This window comes from Procambarus clarkii, chromosome 86, assembly GCF_040958095.1.
Source record: "Procambarus clarkii isolate CNS0578487 chromosome 86, FALCON_Pclarkii_2.0, whole genome shotgun sequence".
NCBI classification, from domain to species: Eukaryota; Metazoa; Arthropoda; class Malacostraca; order Decapoda; family Cambaridae; genus Procambarus; species Procambarus clarkii.
Genome location: NC_091235.1, coordinates 15,616,321 through 15,639,359, shown reverse-complemented (window position 1 = coordinate 15,639,359; position 23,039 = coordinate 15,616,321). Strand labels below are relative to the sequence as shown.

The following is a 23,039-nucleotide window of genomic DNA, read 5'->3' as shown; positions in this document are numbered from 1 at the left end:
CATTTGGTACATGTATGTTTCTCATACTTTGGGTATACATTTGAGTTTATATATTTCAGTTTCAAAAAATAACTCTCATGAATTACTAAGGTATCCAATTACGTCGAGCCGACGTAATTACAGTACAGCTTGCGGCAATGTGACGTCAACTGAAAATGAGAAACGTGATTGGCTATTGAGTCCACCTGCTCATTGAGGCGCAACGGAACGTTATTTTGCCCCTAGAATTAGCTGAGTAGAGGTGTACAGGTTAGTGTTAGGGCGTTTTGTTACTCTGAGCTGGTACCCCGTTACCCTTTGGGGTCGCTAGGGCTGACAGACCCCTAGGTTACACTGTCAATCTGTACACCGTCAAAACGCACATAGGGGCAAAAATATCTATTTTATAGCTGGCGTATATACCCCCTGTTGGGTGGTATATATACAGCGAGATTTTTTTGTCCTGACCCATAATCAGTACTAAAATATATTTATAAATGTTTACGTACTGTATTGATTTGTAACATTGTATTGTATTTTTTTCCCCAGCAGTCTTGAAGCTCCAATCTCCCTGAGATATGAACGTGGTCATGGGACCACTGGTGGACCGATGATTCCAGTCATACCCTGCTGAGCAGAAGCTGGTGGCAGATGTTCCAGTTGTGCGAGATGTGCTACTTGAGTTACCAAGGTATGATGGGCCTATCCGGCACAAGGGAAATAAAGTTAGAGGCATAGTAATATTGTATTAGGATACACTAATAACACCTTATTTTAAGTCATATTTTGCCCAAACCCCCCTGCAGTTTTCAAAATGTCTGAAATGTCGGAAATTTGACTCCTGAGCGTGATTTTTGAGCCGAATTCTGACTCTCTGCACTTATTTTCAGTTTCAAATTACGACGTTTCATACTGAAAATATGCCAATTTTCTGATCAGGGGGAGAAAGATACTGGCAGTATGGGGCTTTAAATTTATTGAAGATTAAATTCTGCAGAACATGTAAATATATAAAGTTTCAAATATATAAAGTTTATATTAAAATATATAAAGTAAGAATTAACAGTAACAATTCCAAGTCCGAGGACTAGATTTAACTTAAAAGGTACACCCGTAGTAAGTAGGAGACCTTAGCCTATAGTGACATGGAAACTAATTCTGCAGAAACCTAAAGGTTAACTGGTACTAGAATTAAGGCCGAGTGCAAATGTGTAGTAATTATATAACACTAGGATATAACAGGCAGGACACAAAGAATAACTAATAAGTGAGAGACCACATAACACGTAATGTACCCGGCCAAGAGGCCGTAAAAGACCTAATGAATAAGGAGAAGGGGGTGTGACTACAAGTAGGGCTTACTAGCACCTAGACTGGGCAAAGTATTAGCTGCGGACAGCGGGACGCTTGGGGACCGGCGCTGCACCCCCACCGCAGGCCAGCGGCCTGGCCTGCGTTGTGTCACTGTGCCACCCGTTGCTTTGTCCGAATTGTCCAGCTGAGGTGTGCGCCCGGTGTCCGTGTCCGAGCCAGCCGAGGAGGGCTCTGTAGAGGGGGAGGCAAAGCGTGCGGGCTTGGTCCGCGCCCTGGCCGGCTGTGTCCGTGCTCCACTACGTTGCTGTCCTCACGTTGACGTCGTCCGTGCCCTCTTCCGTGTTGCAGATGTTGGGTGGTCCGGCTTCTCGCCACTGCGGAAAGAGGGAACGTTAGTGACAGCCTGACTAACCTGGCGACAGGCAGGGGGGGAATAAACCCGGCTGCCGCGCCTGCTAGCATAACATACGCCGCCCCAACTAACAGTAATTAAGACACGTTGCCGGGGATAAAACAGAAACCTGCAGGCACGAAGGAGGGGGGGGGGAGGTAAGACAAGCAGACGTAGGAGGAACCAAGGAGACGTTTCCCACAGGCGTGCCCGCACGGCTCGGGGGGGGGGGGCGGAAATAACAGTGGGCCGAAGAGAAGATGACGTCGCCGAGGCGCGCTGGACGGCACACAACCCGGTCTGAGAGGGACAAGGCCCTAAAGCGAGAGGCGATAACGTAGAATGGGATGGAAGAATGCGGAAGTAAGAGGGCGAGACCGAGTAAACAGGGAACCAGGGGGGGGGGGGGGCAACCGATAAGCCGCGGCTCGCGCACCGCTGGCCATACCTAAACATACCTAGACAGGAAGGGGAGAAGCATAAAAGTAACCCAGCAGAAGAGGCAAGCAGCTGTCAAAGCATAGCCGGCAGGAGGCGAATGACTGGGGAAGGCTGACGAACAGGCCCCAATAACTTAAAGCAAGGGCAAGAGGCCCGTAACACAGCAACGAGCCCGACGCGCCGGAATTTACCCAAACCATAGAGGCAAAGCTCAGTAAACACCCGAAGGAGACCAAGGAAATATCTAGGCAACAGAAAGAAAGTTAACCAACCCAATGAAAAACCCCAGAGAAGGGGGGGGGGGAAAGTAGCCTGAATAAACAAGCAAGAAGCAAGAGGCCCGCAACACCGATAGCAAGGCAAGCAGCAGACCTTACAGACGTAGTAGCAACAAGCGTAGTTAAACGACAGAGGAACCGGGGGAAGAACATAACTAACAGCGAGAGCTAGGCGTAAACGAGAATAAATGAAAGGAACCCAACAACTGCAGGGCCAGAAGCGTAAAGCTAGAGGCGAGTGCCCACAACTGCACCTCGCACATCCTGGCTGCCTTGAAAAACAACGGCGAAGGAAAGGGGACTACTAACTGTAGACATTGCCAAGGAAAAAACAAAAGATGACAGAAACAAAATAACGTAAGGCAAATATAACATTTCGCCCTATAGTAAAATTGTTTATAACAAACATAAAGGATGCACGACACAAATGTAACCAATTAAGTAACAGGGATTAAATAGTGGTAGGCGAATGGGACATTTCGCCCTATAATAAATAGATAACAAATTTATTGACAAACATAAAATGATGCACAGCACAAATGTTACCAAATAAGTAAGATGTAATAAATTGCGGTAGGCTAAATGGAACATTTCGCCCTAGAAATAATAAAACCATTTTTACATTAAGAAAACGGAGGAGAAGCATAACATAAATATAACCATATAAGTAACGTGAATAAACTGCAAGAACTAAGCGTAAACTACTGTGACTACCGATGAAACTAGGCAAAAGTGCAGGGCCAGGAAACGGGAAGCTAAAAGGGGGGGCCCGCGAATACTGCAAATAGCCCAGCCTGGCCGACTTTACTTAATAATTTACTTAGGAACTCTGCAAATAGCACATCCTGGCTGACTCTACTTAATAATTTACTTAGTAACTCTGCAAATACCACATCCTGGCTACACGTAACACGTAATGTACCCGGCCAAGAGGCCGTAAAAGACCTAATGAATAAGGAGAAGGGGGTGTGACTACAAGTAGGGCTTACTAGCACCTAGACTGGGCAAAGTATTAGCTGCGGACAGCGGGACACTTGGGGACCGGCGCTGCACCCCCCTTCCCACATGCAGTGGGGAGAAAAAGGGGGACAACTGTGCAAAGCATGACGGGGGTACAAAGACAGCCGCTTGCAAAGGGGAGGTGGGTGGGCTTTGCGAGGGCAGCGGCGGGGGCAGGCGGAGTGAGGGCAGAGCCCCTCTGTGCCCCCGTATTTATACGGCCCCAGACTGCCCGCGCAACGCCGCGGGACGCGCTGCGCAAATGTTTCTTTCTCCCCCATCAGAAACATCCCCGCTTTGCGAAGCAGTGGCCATTACTGTAAACGGCGATGGGTCATATTTTGCCCAAACCCCCCTGCAGTTTTCAAAATGTCTGAAATGTCGAAAATTTGACTCCTGAGCGTGATTTTTTATCCAAATTCTGACTCTCTGCACCTGTTTTCAGTTTCAAATTACGACTTTTTATACCGAAAATATGCCAATTACTGAAAACGGCGATGGGTCATATTTTGCCCAAACCCCCCTGCAGTTTTCAAAACGTCTGAAATGTCGGAAATTTGACTCCTGAGCGTGATTTTTGAGCCGAATTCTGACTCTCTGCACCTGTTTTCAGTTTCAAATTACGACTTTTCATACCGAAAATATGCCAATTACTGAAAACGACGATGGGTCATATTTTGCCCAAACCCCCCTGCAGTTTTTAAACACTTTGGCGCATTCCTGCAGACCGTCGTTTTCACCAATATTATTAATCACACCGCACGCGTGCCCCTCTCGGGAGTCACGAGCAAAAATATTTGTATAAAATCCATTTATTATCCGATCAACTTGGGAATAGTTTACAAATGTTTGCCATGTAATTTACGTTTTCTCTAACAGCCGAACAGCTTATTAAAGAAAACGGCGTGGCAGTGAATCATCGTGGTAAAACAATTGTATTATTGACACGAGTATAATCGACGTAGTTTTTATATATGTTGCCGGTCGAACGCATCCTTATGTGACCTTTAATACTTATGTTCTTATAGAACATTCTATTGCGAGCACATTGGTACAAAAATGAAATACATACATCGACAAATGTCAGGACAGTGAATTGAATATACACTTTTCAAAGCGAGTTTCGCCGATATGCCGCCGCGGGTAACACTTCGGCCACTTCCCACACTCTTTTGGGTGGGCTACGACATTGAATCTATATTTATATGCATATGTCCGTGTAGAGAATTTTATTGCGATTCCAATGATACCACAATTAGCGATGTAGGGCAACTGTAGGCTTCGCAACCATTAAGAGAGTGGAAACATTTTGTTGCTGTTTGGCGCTCTCGGCTAGTGATCTGAATAGTTTTTTATTTGGTGGTGTAAATCCTTATGCTTTGGCGGCATTTTATAGATATGTTCTTATAGACAATTTTATTGCGAACACAGTGATACCAAATTTAAATACGTGCGCCTTCAATTATTGTCAGGACAGTCAAATGAGTGTACACTTTTTCGGTCTTACCACAGGCGCGCGAAGCACCGAAAGCATCTGGGGTATGATTTTTTTTGAACGCTGAGAGCACGAAAGAGTTAAATTAATTAAAATGTTTGAAATGTCGGAAATTTGACTCCTGAGCGTGATTTTTGAGCCGAATTCTGACTCTCTGCACCTATTTTCAGTTTCAAATTACGACTTTTTATACCGAAAATATGCCAATTACTGAAAACGGCGATGGGTCATATTTTGCCCAAATCCCCCTGCAGTTTTCAAAATGTCTGAAATGTCGGAAATTTGACTCCTGAGCGTGATTTTTGAGCCGAATTCTGACTCTCTGCACCTATTTTCAGTTTCAAATTACGACTTTTTATACCGAAAATATGCCAATTACTGAAAACGGCGATGGGTTATATTTTGCCCAAACCCCCCTGCAGTTTTCAAAATATTCCAAACATCCCAAATTCGATACCTGAGCCATATTTTGGACCCAAATTCTGGCTCTCTGCACCTATTCGCAGTTTGAAATTCCGACTTTTTATACCAAAAATCTGCCAATTACTGAAAGCGGCGGTGGGTCACATTTTGCCCAAACCCCCCTGCAGTTTTCAAAATATTCCAAACATCCCAAATTCGATACCTGAACCATATTTTGGACCCAATTTCTGGCTCTCCGCATTTATTCGCAGTTTGAAATTCCGACATTTTATGCCAAAAATATGCCAATTACTTAAAGCGGCGGTGGGTCACATTTTGCCCAAACCCCCCCCTGCAGTTTTCAAAATATCCCAAATTCGATACCTGACCTGTAGGTGCAGAGAGCCAGAATTTGGGTCCAAAACATGGCTCAGGTATCGAATTCGGAGGATGGGTTGCAGCCATAATAATTGAAAACTAGCAACATTTGGCAACAATGTCTATAGTGTCTTACGCAATAACGCCAACTCGTGCTTCAGTCCTCATTATATCATGTTATTCTACTCTCCTAACGTAACAGAACAGAGAACCTTGAACACAACAGAGAACCTAGAACAGAACAGAGAACCTTGAACACAACAGAGAACCTTGAACACAACAGAGAACCTAGAACACAACAGAGAACCTAGAACACAACAGAGAACCTAGAACACAACAGAGAACCTAGAACACAACAGAGAACCTAGAACACAACAGAGAACCTTGAACACAACAGAGAACCTTGAACACAACAGAGAACCTTGAACACAACAGAGAACCTTGAACACAACAGAGAACCTAGAACACAACAGAGAACCTAGAACAGAGAAAAGAACAGAGAACCAAGAATAGAAGAGAGAACAGAACAGAGAACATTGAACAGAACAGAGAACACAATAGAAAATAGAACAGAACACTAAACAGAATAGAACAGAAAACAGAATAGAACAGAAACCAGAAAAGAGAACAGAACAGAGAATATAGAACTGATCAGGGAACAGAGAACGGAGCAGAACCGAACAGAGAACAGAAGAGAATAACATATATAACGTTATTCTCCCCAAAATGACTAATAATTAGAATTAAATGATGAGAATGTATTATTTACTACAAGATCTTAATTATTCAAGACGACTGATGACAACATCGCGTTAATGTATAAAATACTACTCTATATGTCAAGTTTATTATTTAATATCCGTTGCAGGGAGCATTCATTGCCCAAATCAAGTCAATAAATATAGGTTGGTGATGTTTAGAGAGGTAAATGAAGGGTTGCGAGGCTAATTAAGCAACTAGCAAGCTTGCAAGTTGACGAGCAATGGTTGGTGGTTGTGTTGCCAAATACCACCATTGCTGCAGCAAGCCTCTCCCACCTCATCTCACGGGAAATTTGGGCGTTTTTAAGCTAAGGTACATTCAGCCATTTTTGTAGATAAATCGTCAGTGTTATATATTGGCTATATTTGCCCCCCATCTAGTGGGCAGCGGTGGATAGGTCACATACCCCCCCCATCCAGTGAGCAGCGGTGGATAGGTTACACCCCTCCCCCCCATCCAGTGGGCAGCGGTGGATAGGTTACACCCCTCCCCCCCATCCAGTGGGCAGCGGTGGATAGGTTACACCCCTCCCCCCCATCCAGTGGGCAGCGGTGGATAGGTTACACCCCCCCCCCATCCAGTGGGCAGCGGTGGATAGGTTATACCCCCTCCCCATCCAGTGGGCAGCGGTGGATAGGTTGCACCCCCCCCCCCACCCATCCAGTGAGCAGCGGTGGATAGGTTACACCCCCCCCCCTATCCAGTGGGCAGCGGTGGATAGGTTACACCCCCCATCCAGTGGGCAGCGGTGGATAGGTTAAACCCCCCCCATCCCGTGGGCAGCGGTGGATAGGTTACTCCGCCCCCCATCCAGTGGGCAGCGGAGGATAGGTTACACCCCCTCCCCATCCAGTGGGCAGCGGTGGATAGGTTATACCCCCATCCAGTGAGCAGCGGTGGATAGGTTACACCCCCCCCCCCCCATCCAGTGGGCAGCGGTGGATAGTTTACCCCCACCCCATCCAGTGAGCAGCGGTGGATAGGTTACAACCCTCTCCCCCCTCCATCCAGTGGGCAGCGGTGGATAGGTAACCTCCCCCCCCCCCCCGTCCAGTGGGCAGCGGTGGATAGGTTACACCCCCCCTATCCAGTGAGCAGCGGTGGATAGGTTACACCCCTCCCCCATCCAGTGGGCAGCGGTGGATAGGTTACACCCCCATCCAGTGAGCAGCGGTGGATAGGTTACACCCCCCCCCATCCAGTGGGCAGCGGTGGATAGTTTACCCCCACCCCATCCAGTGAGCAGCGGTGGATAGGTTACAACCCCCTCCCCCCTCCATCCAGTGGGCAGCGGTGGATAGGTTACACCCCCCCCCCATCCAGTGGGCAGCGGTGGATAGGTTACACCCCCCCCCCCATCCAGTGGGCAGCGGTGGATAGGTTACACCCCCCCCCATCCAGTGAGCAGCGGTGGATAGTTTACCCCCCCCCCCCATCCAGTGAGCAGCGGTGGATAGTTACACCCCCCTCCATCCAGTGGGCAGCGGTGGATAGGTTACACCCCCCCCCCCATCCAGTGGGCAGCGGTGGATAGGTTACACCCTCCCCCCATCCAGTGAGCAGCGGTGGATAGGTTACAACCCCCCCCCCCCCAATCCAGTGGGCAGCGGTGGATAGGTTACACCCCTCCCCCCCATCCAGTGAACAGCGGTGGATAGGTTACAACCCCCCCCCCCCCCCCATCCAGTGGGCAGCGGTGGATAGGTTTTCAAGTGTGGGGCCTCACTTCCCATGATCGTCCCTCACTTACCTGACACCTCAACTGTCCCGAGGACCTGAGTAGGTTAGGTGCGCCGCCGGGGGCACCGTCCGAAGGTTTTACTGAGACGGGGCTATTACCTGGAGAAGTTGCATTTGCCAGACAGGTCCAGGGGTGCTGCATCTCGGAGCCCCGCGAGTGGCATGTCTACATAGGACTGGGTAGTTTAACCCGACGTCGCTGGAGTATGTGTTCCTGGACTGTCATCTGCTACTTGTGGGAGGGGGGGGGGGGGAGTCCTGGGAGCACTGTGTAAGGGGGTAACCTGTGGGCACTTCACCGTGAGGTGTAGGGAGCACTGTCATCACCGAGTATAGGAGCACTTCACTGTAAAGTGTCAGGGGAGCTGTGTCGGGTGTGGACCGCCGGCGCTCGGTGTTTACACCTTAGTTGGGGGTCACTCCGTGTGGTGGCGTTCAGGTTCTCCTCCTGCGCCTCACCAGGGGTGCTGTAGATTTCTTTCGACTTGGGACCGTATCTGAACGTGGTTTCTAATGCTGGGGGAACCCAGGAGAGGATGTGTTCAGTATCCCTAACTTGGTGTGGCATTTCTGCGAAAACTGCTGCTTGGTTGTTTACCGCTCGTTAGTTTCCAGGAATGGCATCGTTACACACACTCACCTCTCATTAGATGGGAGAGGCTAGCAGGAAAACTGTTTCCTCTACGACTGACAGCCTTGGACGAGATCCCCACAAAGGCAACAAACTATGCCTATTGTCCCAGTAACAGCATTTGTTCCAGTTAGAGAATTGTTTCACTAGGTCCCTCAGCACTGATGTCTAGCCCCCACGAGACGGCTACCGGAAGACGAGATCACCTGAGACCCGAGATGACGGACTGAAGCCCATCTCACCTGACCCCCGTGCACCTGGTCCTCCGGATGAAACTGCCTAAACAAGTTAGGCACCCGGAGAATTGCAGAGGGCACCCAGCAACAACGGCCTCTCATACCTAAATAACATTTTTCTGCAGATTTCCTGTGGCCTGTGGGCGCTTGTTCAGACCAGTGGGCGCTCGTTCAGACCAGTGGGCGCTCGTTCAGACCAGTGGGTGCTCGTTCAGACCAGTGGGTGCTTGTTCAGACCTGTGGGTGCTTGTTTAGACCTGTGGGTGCTTGTTTAGACCAGTGGGTGCTTGTTTAGACCAGTGGGTGCTTGTTTAGACCAGTGGGTGCTTGTTTAGACCAGTGGGTGCTTGTTCAGACCAGTGGGTGCTTGTTCGGACCAGTGGGTGCTTGTTCAGACCAGTGGGTGCTTGTTCAGACCTGTGGGTGCTTGTTCAGACCTGTGGGTGCTTGTTTAGACCTGTGGGTGCTTGTTCAGACCTGTGGGTGCTTGTTTAGACCAGTGGGTGCTTGTTCAGACCAGTGGGTGCTCGTTCAGACCAGTGGGCGCTCGTTCAGACCAGTGGGCGCTCGTTCAGACCAGTGGGCGCTCGTTCAGACCAGTGGGCGCTCGTTCAGACCAGTGGGCGCTCGTTCAGACCAGTGGGCGCTCGTTCAGACCAGTGGGCGCTCGTTCAGACCAGTGGGCGCTCGTTCAGACCAGTGGGCGCTCGTTCAGACCAGTGGGCGCTCGTTCAGACCAGTGGGCGCTCGTTCAGACCAGTGGGCGCTCGTTCAGACCAGTGGGCGCTCGTTCAGACCAGTGGGCGCTCGTTCAGACCAGTGGGCGCTCGTTCAGACCAGTGGGCGCTCGTTCAGACCAGTGGGCGCTCGTTCAGACCAGTGGGCGCTCGTTCAGACCAGTGGGCGCTCGTTCAGACCAGTGGGCGCTCGTTCAGACCAGTGGGCGCTCGTTCAGACCAGTGGGCGCTTGTTCAGACCAGTGGGTGCTTGTTCAGACCAGTGGGTGCTTGTTCAGACCAGTGGGTGCTTGTTCAGACCAGTGGGTGCTTGTTCAGACCAGTGGGTGCTTGTTTAGACCAGTGGGTCTAAACAAGCTACTAGAAATCATACTAGGATTCCCCGAGAAATCCTACTAGAAATACTACTAAGAATCTTACTTGAAATCACACAGAAATCCTAATAGAAATCCTATTTGGAATCGTAACAGAAATCCTACTTGGAATCCCTAGAAATCCTACTAGAGATAACCTAGAATCCTAGATATGCTACTAGGAATCTTGCTATAAATCACCTAGGAATCCTACTAGAATACTATTAGAAATCTTAGTAATCCCTAGAAATCCTACTAGAAACCAGCTAGAAATCCTACTAGAAATACTATTAGGAATCCTACTAGAAATCACCTAGAAATCTTACTAGAAAATCTACTAGGGATCCTGCTAGAAATTCTACTAGGATTCCTTTAGAAATTCTACTAGAAATCTTACTAGAAGTCCTACTAGAGATCCTAATAAGAATCACCTAGAAATCCTATTAGGAATCCCCTAGAAATCCTACTAGAAATACTACTAGGAATCCTACTTGAAATCACCTAGAAATCCTACTAAAAATTCTACTAGGAATCCCCTAGAAATCCTACTAGACATCATACTAGGAATACTACTAGAAATCATACTACAAATCACGTAGAAATCGTACTAGGAATCCCCTAACAATCCTACTATAAATCCCCTAGAAATCCTACTAGGAATCCCATAGAAATCCTGCTAGGAATCCCATAGAAATCCTACTAGAAATAACCTAGATATCCCCTAAAATCCTACTAGAACTTAGAAATTTTACTAGGAATTCCCTAGAAACTAGGAATCCTACAAAATATCCTACTAGGAATCCCCTAGAAATCTTACTACGAATCCCCTAGAAATAACCTAGAAATTCTACTAGGAATCCTTCTAGAAATTCTACTAGGAATCCTTCTAGAAATTCTACTACGAATCCCCTAGAAGTCCTACTATTAATCCTAGGAATCCTACTAGAAATCCTACTAGGAATCTTACTAAAAATCACACTAGGAATCCCGAAGAAATCCTACTATGAAATCATACTAGGAACCCTGTTAGAAATCCTATTAGCAACCTTAGTAGAAATCCTAGAAATCACGTAGAAATCCTACTAGGAATCCCCTAGAAATCCTACAAGAAATACTACTAGGAATCCTACTAGAAATTTTACTAGAAATACTACTAGAAATCTTACTAGAAATACTGCTGGGAAATTAAGTATTCATCACCCTACTTTACCTATTATTTTTATTAATCTCATTTTATGGGTTATTACTCCATGGTTACATTTATCAAATGCCTTTGCAAAGTCTGTGTATACAACATCTGATTTCATTAAACCCTGAAGATATAATAAGTGGATAGCTTAGAGAACAAATTAACTGTTCTTAAAAGTTTGGGATAACCTCTATACTTTAGAAGGCGGCATTTAGTTTAACAGGACAATTATCACAAGTATATGTTTTGTTCTATATTTTAACAATAATATAAAACATGATGAAAATAAATAAGCAATAATAAATAATGTTTATGTACAAAAGGCACTGGGATCACCAAGAACACAATTATTGTTCAGTGAAACATTTAACCTCTACATATCAATTCTAATTCTCTTGCTACAAGTCACATTATACACACCCACATACACAACAAAATACTGTAGTACTTGCCTGCTACAAGGGGATTATCCCTCGTAGTTAAATTATTGTACACAATGCAAAATGCCAACAGTTTTGAACTGTTGAGCATTTAAGGTGCAAGTGTTTATATTTTGTAATATATCCTTGCAAACACATCAACTAAAATTTAGCTCAATCTCATTTTTACATTAATCATTTGCATTTTTCTTCTTATACTGTACTTATAATATACTGTAGCTAATATTAATCCATAAATAAAAAAGGTGCATAAACTTTTTAATTCTGTACTCGAGCGACAGTCGGGAAGCAAAATGCATACACATCCTGTAAATCAGGATATTCAACCAGGATATGCACGACCATAAGTGGGACAATGTAGTTGGGACAATGTAGTTGGGACAATAAGGAACAGGGCGGCGCTCCATTAAGTGCCGGTGAGCTACACGTGCATGGACATTAACCAGCTTGATGGGCTTCTGGGAGCTCTTCTACTCCCCAAGCCCAGCCCAAGGCCAGGTTTGACTTGCGAGAGCTTTGTCCACCAGGCTGTTGCTTGGAACAACCTGCAGTCCCACATATCCACCACAGCCCGGTTGGTTCGGCACTCCTTGAAGAAAACTACCGTGACACCTTGGCTTATGAATGCCCCTCTTTACGAACTTTTCGGGTTAGGAGCCCAATTTCTTTGTAAAATTCGAATCGGGTTACAAACTTTGTCTCAGGTAACGTAGTTTGTTGATACGCATATGACAGACCTAGTGAAGAAAGGAATAAAAGGAAGGGGGAGGGGGAAAGGAGGAATAACAACGAAAGTGACCAGGACCAGCACCAAGCATCGGCATCTGGAGTTCATGGAAGTTTGCATAAAATCCATGATTATTCCATTGAAAAATAGACAGTCAAAAGGAGAGAGAACAGCAACAGAGAACAATGAAGAAACAAAGTCAAAGAAGAACACAGCATATTAAAGATGATCAGGATCAGTGAAATCAGGGTTAGGGGGCATGGGTAAATTTAGCAAGGATGATGGAGTTAAGGAAGCGGGATGACAGATCAGAGATGGACGGACAGGGTCCCGAGCAGGAGGCGGGCAGAAACAGGGAAGTGCACCTCAGAGAGGGTAGCAACCGAGAGAAGAGAATTGAGGGCTAAAGAACCTCCATAGCTGGGAACAGGAAACCCGACCCCCAAAATGGGATGCAGTGATAGAGTCGGAGGTGGAGGGTGGGGAAGAAAGCGATGCCTTCTTATCTGCCGGGGAGGTAGAAGGAGAGGAGCCAGGCTTACGTATTTGACTTAATGAGATAAGTGTGCCAGCAACAACATACTGGGCGACAGTCTCTATTGTCTCGACAGAAGGAGAACGGGAGTGAACAACATGAAGATTGCTGGGAGGATGGACAACAGCCTGGGCAGACAGGTGGCATGGAGGGCCAAGAGACAGGGATGGGGGGGGGTGGGGGGGTGGGGGGGGAAGGATTGAGGGAGATGGGAAAGAAGACACAGGAGACATGGCAGACTGGAAAAGAAGGAGATGGGATGGAAAACACCAGATGGAAAACTAGGAGGACCCCTTGGTTTAGAATGTAAAGGAACAGGGGAAGCGGCGGTGGGCGTGTCCGGGTCTAAGGCTTGGAAACAGTTGCGAGACAGAAAGGAGGGAAGGGCGAGGAGAAGTAGAACGCAACACCCGAGCATAAGATATGCTCGTGTGTTGATAAGAGCGAAAGATAAGAGATGGCGGACTTGGCATCTCACCTCAGGAAAAGACAAATGATCGCAGTGCTTCAAATTGAGGGTGGATTCTTCAAATTTGTAGTGTATACACGCATGGGAGAAGGTAGGGTGGGGATCACCACAATTGAGGCATTGAGCCAGGGAAGAAGAGCACTCCGTCTTAAGAGTGACCCCGAGTCTCCACACATGGGGCATAGACACACTGCACTTGTGCATTTGAGGGCACCATACCCAAATTTCCAGCACTTATTGCAACATCTAGGAGATGGAATGTACTCCTGAACAGAGCATCTGGCACCAGCAAGAATTATAGAAGGCAGAAGGGTAAAACTATTAAAAATTATCTTCACAACTCTTAAGAGGTTGATGATGACGACCACGAGGGGTCAAGTGAACGTATCAACCTGGAGGACAGAATGGCCTCAGGCTTCAAGGATGTGTTTAATATCCACGTGGCAGTCTTTTAGGTCTCCAACACCAGTCGCGACATGGTGCAGGAGGATAACAGTGCTAATACTGGCATTTAACCGGGCATTTTTGGTGACTAACAGGGGGGTCTCCCGAATGCTGGACAATGCGGCTAAGTGGGCAGCTGCATCCTGAGAAGCAGCAGCAATGACATGTGTACCAAAACGGATGGGGTTAAAAGTAACAGCAGCATCCACCGAATCAAGGTGGTGTATTTGGAGGAGGAAATCGTCAGGAAGTGTAGAATTCAGTTGGTTGTGATCAAAGTATTTAGTCCATGCAACAGGATCAAACAAGGCGTGGAACATATTAGTACTGTATGGAATCATGCGAGTGCCGCCCATCCTCCGAATAGACAATACGTTTTAATACTAAATGTAACAAGTACAATCCTAACTATCGGCATAGTACATAAATACACTTAATCACCAGCATGCACCAAAATATTGTGAATATTAAGAGTTTACCTGAAAAGCTGTATAGAAAACCACGACCTAACCTAACCTTGGGTTGTTGTTTAAGATTCAGCTACTGGGAACAAAAAGTCCCAAGTAGCACGGGCTATGGTGAGCCCGTACCTAACCTTGGGAATGTAAGAGGACAAGAGTGTAAATAGCATTTATTGCTTCTTAATTACAATTAGTACTTAACCTATAGCTATATTGATATAAAAAATTTATAAAACTAATGAAACAAAACTAAAGTCTTTCAATAAATTATAAAGTAACTCGGGATATTTTCAAGTTTTGTATAAAATCTCTATTGTTTAGTAAAACTGAAAAAGAAATTCTTTATATTTAAAACTTGTGTATATAGAATTGAACATAAAAATTTTGAGTGTATTAACACAAAATTAGGAGAATATATGGGGAGGTAAATGTAACCGCATAATTAAGTGTATTTATATACTATGCAGACAGTCAGGAATGAACTTATTACATTTAGTATTAAAATGCACTGTCTATACGGAGGAAGGGTTAGCGAGTGCGTCTGGGGGGGGGGAGGAGGGGGGGGGGGAGGAGGGGGGGAGGTGGGGGGGGAGGAGGAGGGGGAGGAGGGGGGGAGGAGGGGGGGGGAGGAGGGGGGGGGGAGGAGGGGGGGGGAGGAGGGGGGGGAGGAGGGGGGGAGGAGGGGGGGAGGAGGGGGGGAGGAGGGGGGGGAGGAGGGGGGGGAGGAGGGGGGGAGGAGGGGGGGGGGAGGAGGGGGGGGAGGAGGGGGGGGAGGAGGGGGGGAGGAGGGGGGGGAGGAGGGGGGGGAGGAGGGGGGGGGAGGAGGGGGGGGAGGAGGGGGGGGGGTCACCTTCATATCCACCATGCAGCCACAATTAGAGAACTGGACACCCGACAAGAGACAAGATGGGGCCCCTCAGGGGTGCATCGTGAATATACGCCCCACAATCGCCAACCTAATAACCGTCAGTCCGTTGAGACCGGGTTTAGTAACGAAGACGAGGATCGACAATAAAAGCGTCCACTCGCTCGCAACGTTGGATAGCCCCTTCCAAGCCCCTTCATGATGAAAATGGGCTGGAAATGGAGGGGGGGGGGGGGCAAAGCTTACAAAATACATAGCCCTCATATAGCTTCTAAAATAAACCTCCTAGCCTCCTTCAAGAATAAACTATGAAACATAAGGTGCAATATGTGACAGGCAGTCTGATGTTTCCTCTACATGAGCAGAGCAATATTGTCGTTCTGGAAATACCTGAAATATGCAAAACTATCAAATACGTTTTGAGAACATTCTGCTACTTCAACAATTTGGAAATCTTTTTAAAGAATTGCTAACACTTAATAGTATTCAATAAAAGTAAATAATCCCAGCACAGTCAAAGATAACTCTGCAGAAAATGTGCATTTCTAGTTTGCAACCTAAACATAGAAATTTATAAGTTTAAATGGCTTTCATTTCTATTATAAATTTCCATTTATCAGTGATTATACTAAACAGATACATCTAATCAATAGACCAAATCTACCTACCACATTTTCCTCTCTTATATACAGTGGTACCTTTGTTCACGATCGTAATCCGTTCCCAAAGACACGTCGTCATCCAAAAATTTGCCAACCAAAACGAATTTTCCCACAAGAAATAGTGTAAATTGTATTAATCCGTTCCACACCCCTAAAAATATTAACTTAGAAAGACATTTTTAAGCTGGTCAGCTGAGCCAGTCAGCCAAGTGACAGCACACTGGACTTGTGATCCTGTGGTCCCGGGTTCAATCCCGGGCGCCGGCGAGAAACAATGGGCAGAGTTTCTTTCACCCTATGCCCCTGTTACCTAGCAGTAAAAATAGGTACCTGGGTGTTAGTCAGCTGTCACAGGCTGCTTCCTGGGGGTGGAGGCCTGGTCGAGGACCGGGCCGCGGGGACACTAAAGCCCCGAAATCATCTCGAGATCAAGAATTTTATAAAGAATACTACTCATATTTTTCATACACAAAACAATCGGGTATAAATATAAACCATAAATAAAATAAGTGAACATTTAACTGCACTGAGGATTCTTGTTGGCATATGGGAGATGGTGAGGAGGGATGGGAGGAGCGGTGTTGGTGTATAGGTAGGGCGAAGAGGGAGGGGGGGGAGATGGCGAGACCCTTCCCTGCTCGTGCATTTGCATCTGCATCACTGGTTCCAATTTTCCTTTCAAACATTTCACTGCCTCTTATGTGGCAACCAGTCAGAACCAGTCACTCACAGTCACAAATCAGTTGTGCATTTCAAGCATTCACATTTGTGGTAGCAACCAGTTAGGCATTTACAGTCATTTATGCATTTACAGTCAATTGGCCATTAATAGTCAATAAAGAACCTATAGTTTAATAAGAGGCAGCAGTCTGAGGCAGTTTGCCTCCGATCCACAAGATGGTAGGAAGATAGCGTTCTGTATTAATAACATCCAAATATGGCAGGGAGGGTACAACTGGGGAAAGGGGTGATGAGGGGATGGAGGTAGAGGGGGGGAGGGTCCAGTGGTGGTATGGGGGTAGCGGGGAGGGAGCTGTGTGGGGGGGATCTTGAGGTTATCTTGGTGATTTCGGGGCTTAGCGTCCCCGCGGCCAGGTCCTTTTTGTTACACACCCCCAGGAAGCATCCCGTAGCAGCTGTCTAACTCCCAGGTACCTATTTACTGCTAGGTGAGCAGAGACATCAGGGTGAAAGGACTCTGCCCATTTGTTTCCGCCTCCACCGGGGATCGAACCCGGAACCTCAGGGCTACAAATCCCAAGCGCTGTCCACTCAGCTGTCAGGCCCCTGATGGAGGATGGGATGGGGGGTAGCAGGGAGGGGGCTGTGTAAGAGAGGGAGGTAGCAGGGAGGGTCCAGTGGCGGGATGGGGGTAGCAGGGAGAGTGCGGTGTGTGCTGCCTGCTTACTGAATGACATTCGGAGATCTTTGTTCACTAAAAGAAGCCTCAGCAACTTGCAGTCAAAATTGACCTTGTCTGTCTACTCCAACCATGTAAATTTATGTTTATTGTGCAGAACTTTGAATTATGCTGGTTTTGGTTAAAAATGTTTTAAATATTAATTTCTGAACCTTCCTGGTAAGAATTCCTGCTAATCTGGATGCCCAGCTAACTTGTAGAGAGGTGGGCCCCCACATAATCTGGATTAGCAAGTGCTATTAGTACTCTGAAAACTTAACTTTGTACTGACCCCTTCTCTGCATTTGCTTTTTGTATAATCAATTATTTCCTGCAGTGATTTCTTCCAGAAACTCCATTTTCCATAACATTCTCCCTAAGAATATCCAGATTTTCTGATAGTTCCCTTTGCAGTATGCTAGTCTCCATCTTCAAATCCCTCGGGTTTCTTTGCTGGTTTTTACCGACGTGTATTGAAATGTAAGCATGCAGTGGTCCCTCATTTCCCAGGAAATTTCACATTCCATATCATCCACGTTTACCTTATTTTGCAGTCCATGTATGCTTCCCTTCCTAAGGGTTCATTCCTATGGCTGGAGTTGGAAGATTAGTAGTTTGGCTTCCATAGGTGGGTTTTTCTGCAGCTTCTATTTGTCTTGTCAAACTCTTGCTTGGTTCTTCTGTCATTTTCTAGAGGGTTATAGATAACCATCACCACCACATGTGCCGCGTTTTCTTTCATTTCTACGATGCAGTCCTGGTATACATTAGCAGATTCGATGGTCAGCTCTTTAACAATTACGAATCCTGTGATCTTAAAAGTAATTTTACTTGCTAATTATCTTTAATCAAGTTACAGTTACAACTGTATCTTTGTAACTCGGTAGAATGGCCAAAGTAGTAAGACGCAAGTGCCATTCTTACTTTCCTGCCATGTCATATTTTTGCTATCAGTGCGTGGTCTTGAGGGACAAGTCAGTTGGGATCGAAATTCAACTACTGTACACTGTTAAAAATAATTCATTGCTGAGAAAGAAGGGAGGAAAGGGGGGGGGGATTAAAATTCAGACGAGGGGTACAGCCCATTAATACCCCGAGTAATTCCAGGCCTGACTACCAGATTCCAATAGTACCCATGGGAATGGTACTGTATTTGAGGATCAAATAGGGATCTAACTTGAGCTTGCATAACCTAACAATATTAGAGGAGAAGACAAGAACAGACTTTGATCACAATGTACAAATACCGAGAAGAAGAGACAAGGTGAACAAGGACAACCTGTTCTTACAGAGACAACAAAATAAGAGGATATAGGTGGATGTTAGAAATATAAGTGATCCAAAGAAACAAGAAATCCCTTGTTTGCTCTACTGGTGGTCAACGAGTGAATAGCACTGACAAAATTGCCACCGACACTATGGACTGAGAAGACACCTTCGTCCATAGTGTCCAAAACAAATGACAATGCCAAGACATTTAACAGCAGCAAATACTAACAAATATTGGGCAGGGCCCGAAGACCCAGATCTTTTTCCCTGTTGACACTTGTGCAAATACGGTAAATGAATAACAAACGCACGCAGTGCATTCCCAGTTCATGCCACATGTCCTTTAACTATGAAATTTGACACCAATATATTTAAGAACATAATTATCCCCATGGCAACCGTTAACAATTTTAAAATGGCACTTGAATACTCTAATGAACTGTCAAAGTCATGCAATTTCTGAATTATTTTCAATGGAATACTGTCCCTTAAACTTCCTTAAAGATCCAATTCATGTAATAAATTTAAAACATTTAAAAATATAAAATTACATATTACAGTTAGGAGTCAACCACTAACATATGAAACCAATCATGAACTCTGCTTAATTATAGTTAAATTATTAGTTGAATGTATGGATGGATGATGACTTTTGGCTTGAGGTTATGTGCCATTCACTGGTAAACTATTATACAAGTACTGTACTGTATAATGGTTTTAGTAATTTTTGTTATTTCACAAACACCGAATTGATTTTATTGATATAAATTTATACCTAGTTACTTTAAACTTTTGTATACATAATGTTATTCATTATATTTGGCAAATCTTAAATTATACTTGGTTCATTCATCTTGCTGATAATTTTCTTTCAATGTTTATATTTTAACAAAATTTGTAGATGGCAGCACCAAACCAATCACAGGAATCTTCTGGAAAATCCCATTGCAACTATGCATGCAAAGGTATCTGAAAGGAAATATTTTATTGATAAATATCCTCAAAATACATGAAAATGTATGTTCTCGATGAAACTGTAAACCATATTAATGAAACCTTAAAAGCTATACCATTTTAGAAATGATGCTGGAAAGTTGCTCTTCTCAGAAAAAAATCCAGTGTGGAATGTAATGAAATGCCATTTTTCTGGGCGAGCCCCGGAGGCTCCCTGAAGCTATCCGAACTGATATGCGCTATATTACTGTAGAAGTTTGCTAATCTGAAGCCCACCGATCCAGAAAACGGCCTAATGCAGCAAAAATCATGGCTGGATAAAGTTATATCCCTATCCGGACAATGTCCATAGAATCCGGACTACCAAATATTTGTCCAGATCAGCGTATACCGAGAGTTGAAATCGGATCCGGTTAACTTCCTACCGATGTTACCCGATCAGGACAGTAAGCTGGACAACCAGAGATTTTCAGGATCAGAAAGTCAGGCATCAGGTCGTACCGTATTAATCCCGTATGGCTGGGAGTTGGGAGGGGGACTGTCTGGGGGACAAAAGGGCCATGTGGAGGGACCTATAATTATCAATAATTTTAGAACAATTCATCACAGTCAAAAACAAAGCAAAACTATAATACTTGTACTGCATTATAACAAATACAAGTTTCTTAAAAACAATTTGCACAAACTGAAGTGTGCTCTTAAAATACTGGGTGTGTTTTTCCTGCCTGGCTGCCTACATAACGTGCCAGCCTGCCCCAAGTGGACCCATCCAGGCCTGGTCAAGCTAAGCAGCCCATGTGCTGTTTAGTACCAGTACCCGAGGTGAACCAGAGCACTGACCATAAAAGAGGCCAATAAGAATAAGCAGCAAGCTGAACTTATTCTTATTTTGTAAAAACAGCAAGCCAAGAGCCATCAACCAGTGAGGCTTCACAGGCAAGCCAAGAGCCTCCAACCAGTGAGGCCTCACAGGCAAGCCAAGAGCCATCAACCAGTGAGGCCTCACAGGCAAGCCAAGAGCCATCAACCAGTGAGGCCTCACAGGCAAGCCAAGAGCCATCAACCAGTGAGGCCTCACAGGCAAGCCAAGAGCCATCAACCAGTGAGGCCTCACAGGCAAGCCAAGAGCCATCAACCAGTGAGGCCTCACAGGCAAGCCAAGAGCCATCAACCAGTGAGGCCTCACAGGCAAGCCAAGAGCCATCAACCAGTGAGGCCTCACAGGCAAGCCAAGAGCCATCAACCAGTGAGGCCTCACAGGCAAGCCAAGAGCCATCAACCAGTGAGGCCTCACAGGCAAGCCAAGAGCCATCAACCAGTGAGGCCTCACAGGCAAGCCAAGAGCCATCAACCAGTGAGGCCTCACAGGCAAGCCAAGAGCCATCAACCAGTGAGGCTTCAGCAGTTAGCAATCAAAACCGACTTTGATTGCAATCTACTTGAGAATGGTCCAGGACAGACCGAAACGTCGTCGTCCCTTCTCCTTCTAGTGTGTGGTCTGGTCAACAAAACTGACTTTGCCTCATGTACTGTACAGTAATTCCAAGTGTTAATTTTAGTATTGCGTTAGAATAGGTTACGTAACTTGTCAAAAATTCTTAACTTCAATATGTGTAGCACCAATCAAGAAGACGAACTACAGCAAGGCAAGTTGAGGTTTCTGGTTGAAATTAATGCCAGTACTGTACAGTACAGTTATCTTGAGATTCTTGAGGTTATCTCGATGATTTTGGGGCTTTTTAGTGTCCCCGCGGCCCGGTCCTCGACCAGGCCTCCACCCCCAGTAAGCAGCCCGTGACAGCTGACTAACACCCAGGTACCTATTTTACTGCTAGGTAACAGGGGCATACGGTGAAAGAAACTCTGCCCATTGTTTCTCGTTGTATATATACAATGACAGTATATATACAATGTGCACAGTTAAGGGGTTAAAGTAATGTACACCTGGAAAAGATCAAGGCAAATGGAGGATCTTCAACAAGCCGCCAGCTACCCATTCTCCTCGAGGCCAATAGTGTTGGTGGCTCTCTGGTAAACTCGGGTAGTAGTATGGCACTTAATCAGTGTGATAGCTTCAGGGAGCTGACTGGACTCCCCCCAGAAAAGGTAATATTTATATTAAGAAAAGGGAGCTGGAAAAAACTTCAAAGTGGTAGACATGGTAAAAAAAAAGGGACACCATGAATGTAACTTTCCCTGTTACTGCACTTAAGCTATTAGTGTACTAAAACATCCTGCAGTCCCTATGGTGCAGTGGTAAGACACTTGCTCCACGCTTCGCGAGTGATTTGGCCTGGGTTTGTATCCTGGCCGGAGAGGAGTGACTAGGGCCCCAATCCTTAACTGTATGCCCAGCAGTGAATGGGTACCTGGTTGTTAAATGATTTAGAGGGTCATATTCCAGGGAAAGTTAAGATTAAGGACCTGCCCAAAATGCTCCCAAAATGCTATGCATTTACAAGAATGCAAGAACCCTTTTATATATATATATACCGTGTATATAAAAAAAAAAATACATTTACACAAACAAAACTCAGAATGTCTAAGAAAGTACATTACAAGAACTTTTGTCACATGACTTACTTTGTCAGCAGCCTTTTCAGTCTTATTCCTGGAGTTGAAATGCTTTCCACAAACAAAATAAAACAGGAGGACAAGCATCATGACACAGAGGAGACATGTTGTATACAGGATATGCACTTGAATAAGGGTTACATCACCCTGAAACATAAATTACAAGTGTCCTGTTATTTTGTTATACACATATACAAGTAATGCATCTGAGAGAAAAAATATGAGGTACAGTGTTCTCATCACACTGAAGATATAGTCAATTTGTTTTTGTTTTTTACAAAAAAAAAAAAAAAAAAAAAAAACGAGCCCTGGAAGCTCCCTGGAGTTATCCATCTAATATGCGATATATTAGACTTGGGTATTAGTCAATGGAGTTCAGCCTACCGGGGACCACGAGCCAGAACCTGGCCCCCTCAGAGAGGCGCACAGAGCAATGGCCCCTGAAAAAAAAAAACTGTAGTTGGGGGTTTTCCTAATCTGCCATCGACCTGGGTTAGGCTCTCAAAGGTAGGCGAACTGTTATACATGTAGTCACCTAGTTGTAATCACCTAGTTGTAATCACCTAGTTGTGTTTGCGGGGTTGAACTCTGCTCTTTCGGCCCGCCTCTCAACTGTCAATCAACGGTTACTAACTACTATTTTCTTTTTTCCCCTACACACACACACACACACCCCCACCAGGAAGCAGCCCATGACAGCTGACTAACTCCCAGGTACCTATTTACTGCTAGGTAACAGGCACATCAGGGTGAAAGAAACTCTGCCCATTGTTTCTCGCCGGCGCCGGGAATCGAACCCGGGATCACAGGATCACTCGTCCAGCGTGCTGTCCAGTCAGCTACCGGCGCCCATGTATAATATAATGTATATATTATATGTATAACAGTTCCTTGGAACATTATGAACATTCTACT

General features: G+C 45.6%; 1 protein-coding gene across 4 annotated transcripts in view; it reads right to left on the bottom strand.

The window, feature by feature from the left end:
- Window positions 1-938: 938 nt before the first annotated feature.
- The window catches only part of LOC123767486 (transmembrane protein 248), a 46,115-nt gene continuing 24,014 nt past the window's right edge, over window positions 939-23,039 (bottom strand). The window contains exons 6-8 of one of the 4 annotated variants that reach the window (XR_011225581.1): window positions 22,134-22,271; window positions 19,437-19,565; window positions 939-1,667 (exon numbers count right to left, since the gene is read on the bottom strand). Coding sequence is in view for 3 of the 4 variants with exons in the window: in XM_045757173.2 (XP_045613129.1) it covers window positions 1,590-1,667; window positions 22,134-22,271 (216 nt within the window). In the remaining variant the exon portion in view is untranslated. Of the gene's footprint in view, window positions 1,668-16,041; window positions 19,566-22,133; window positions 22,272-23,039 lie in introns of those variants that run through there. The other 3 variants (XM_045757173.2, XM_045757189.2, XM_069317140.1) reach the window with 3 other exon arrangements.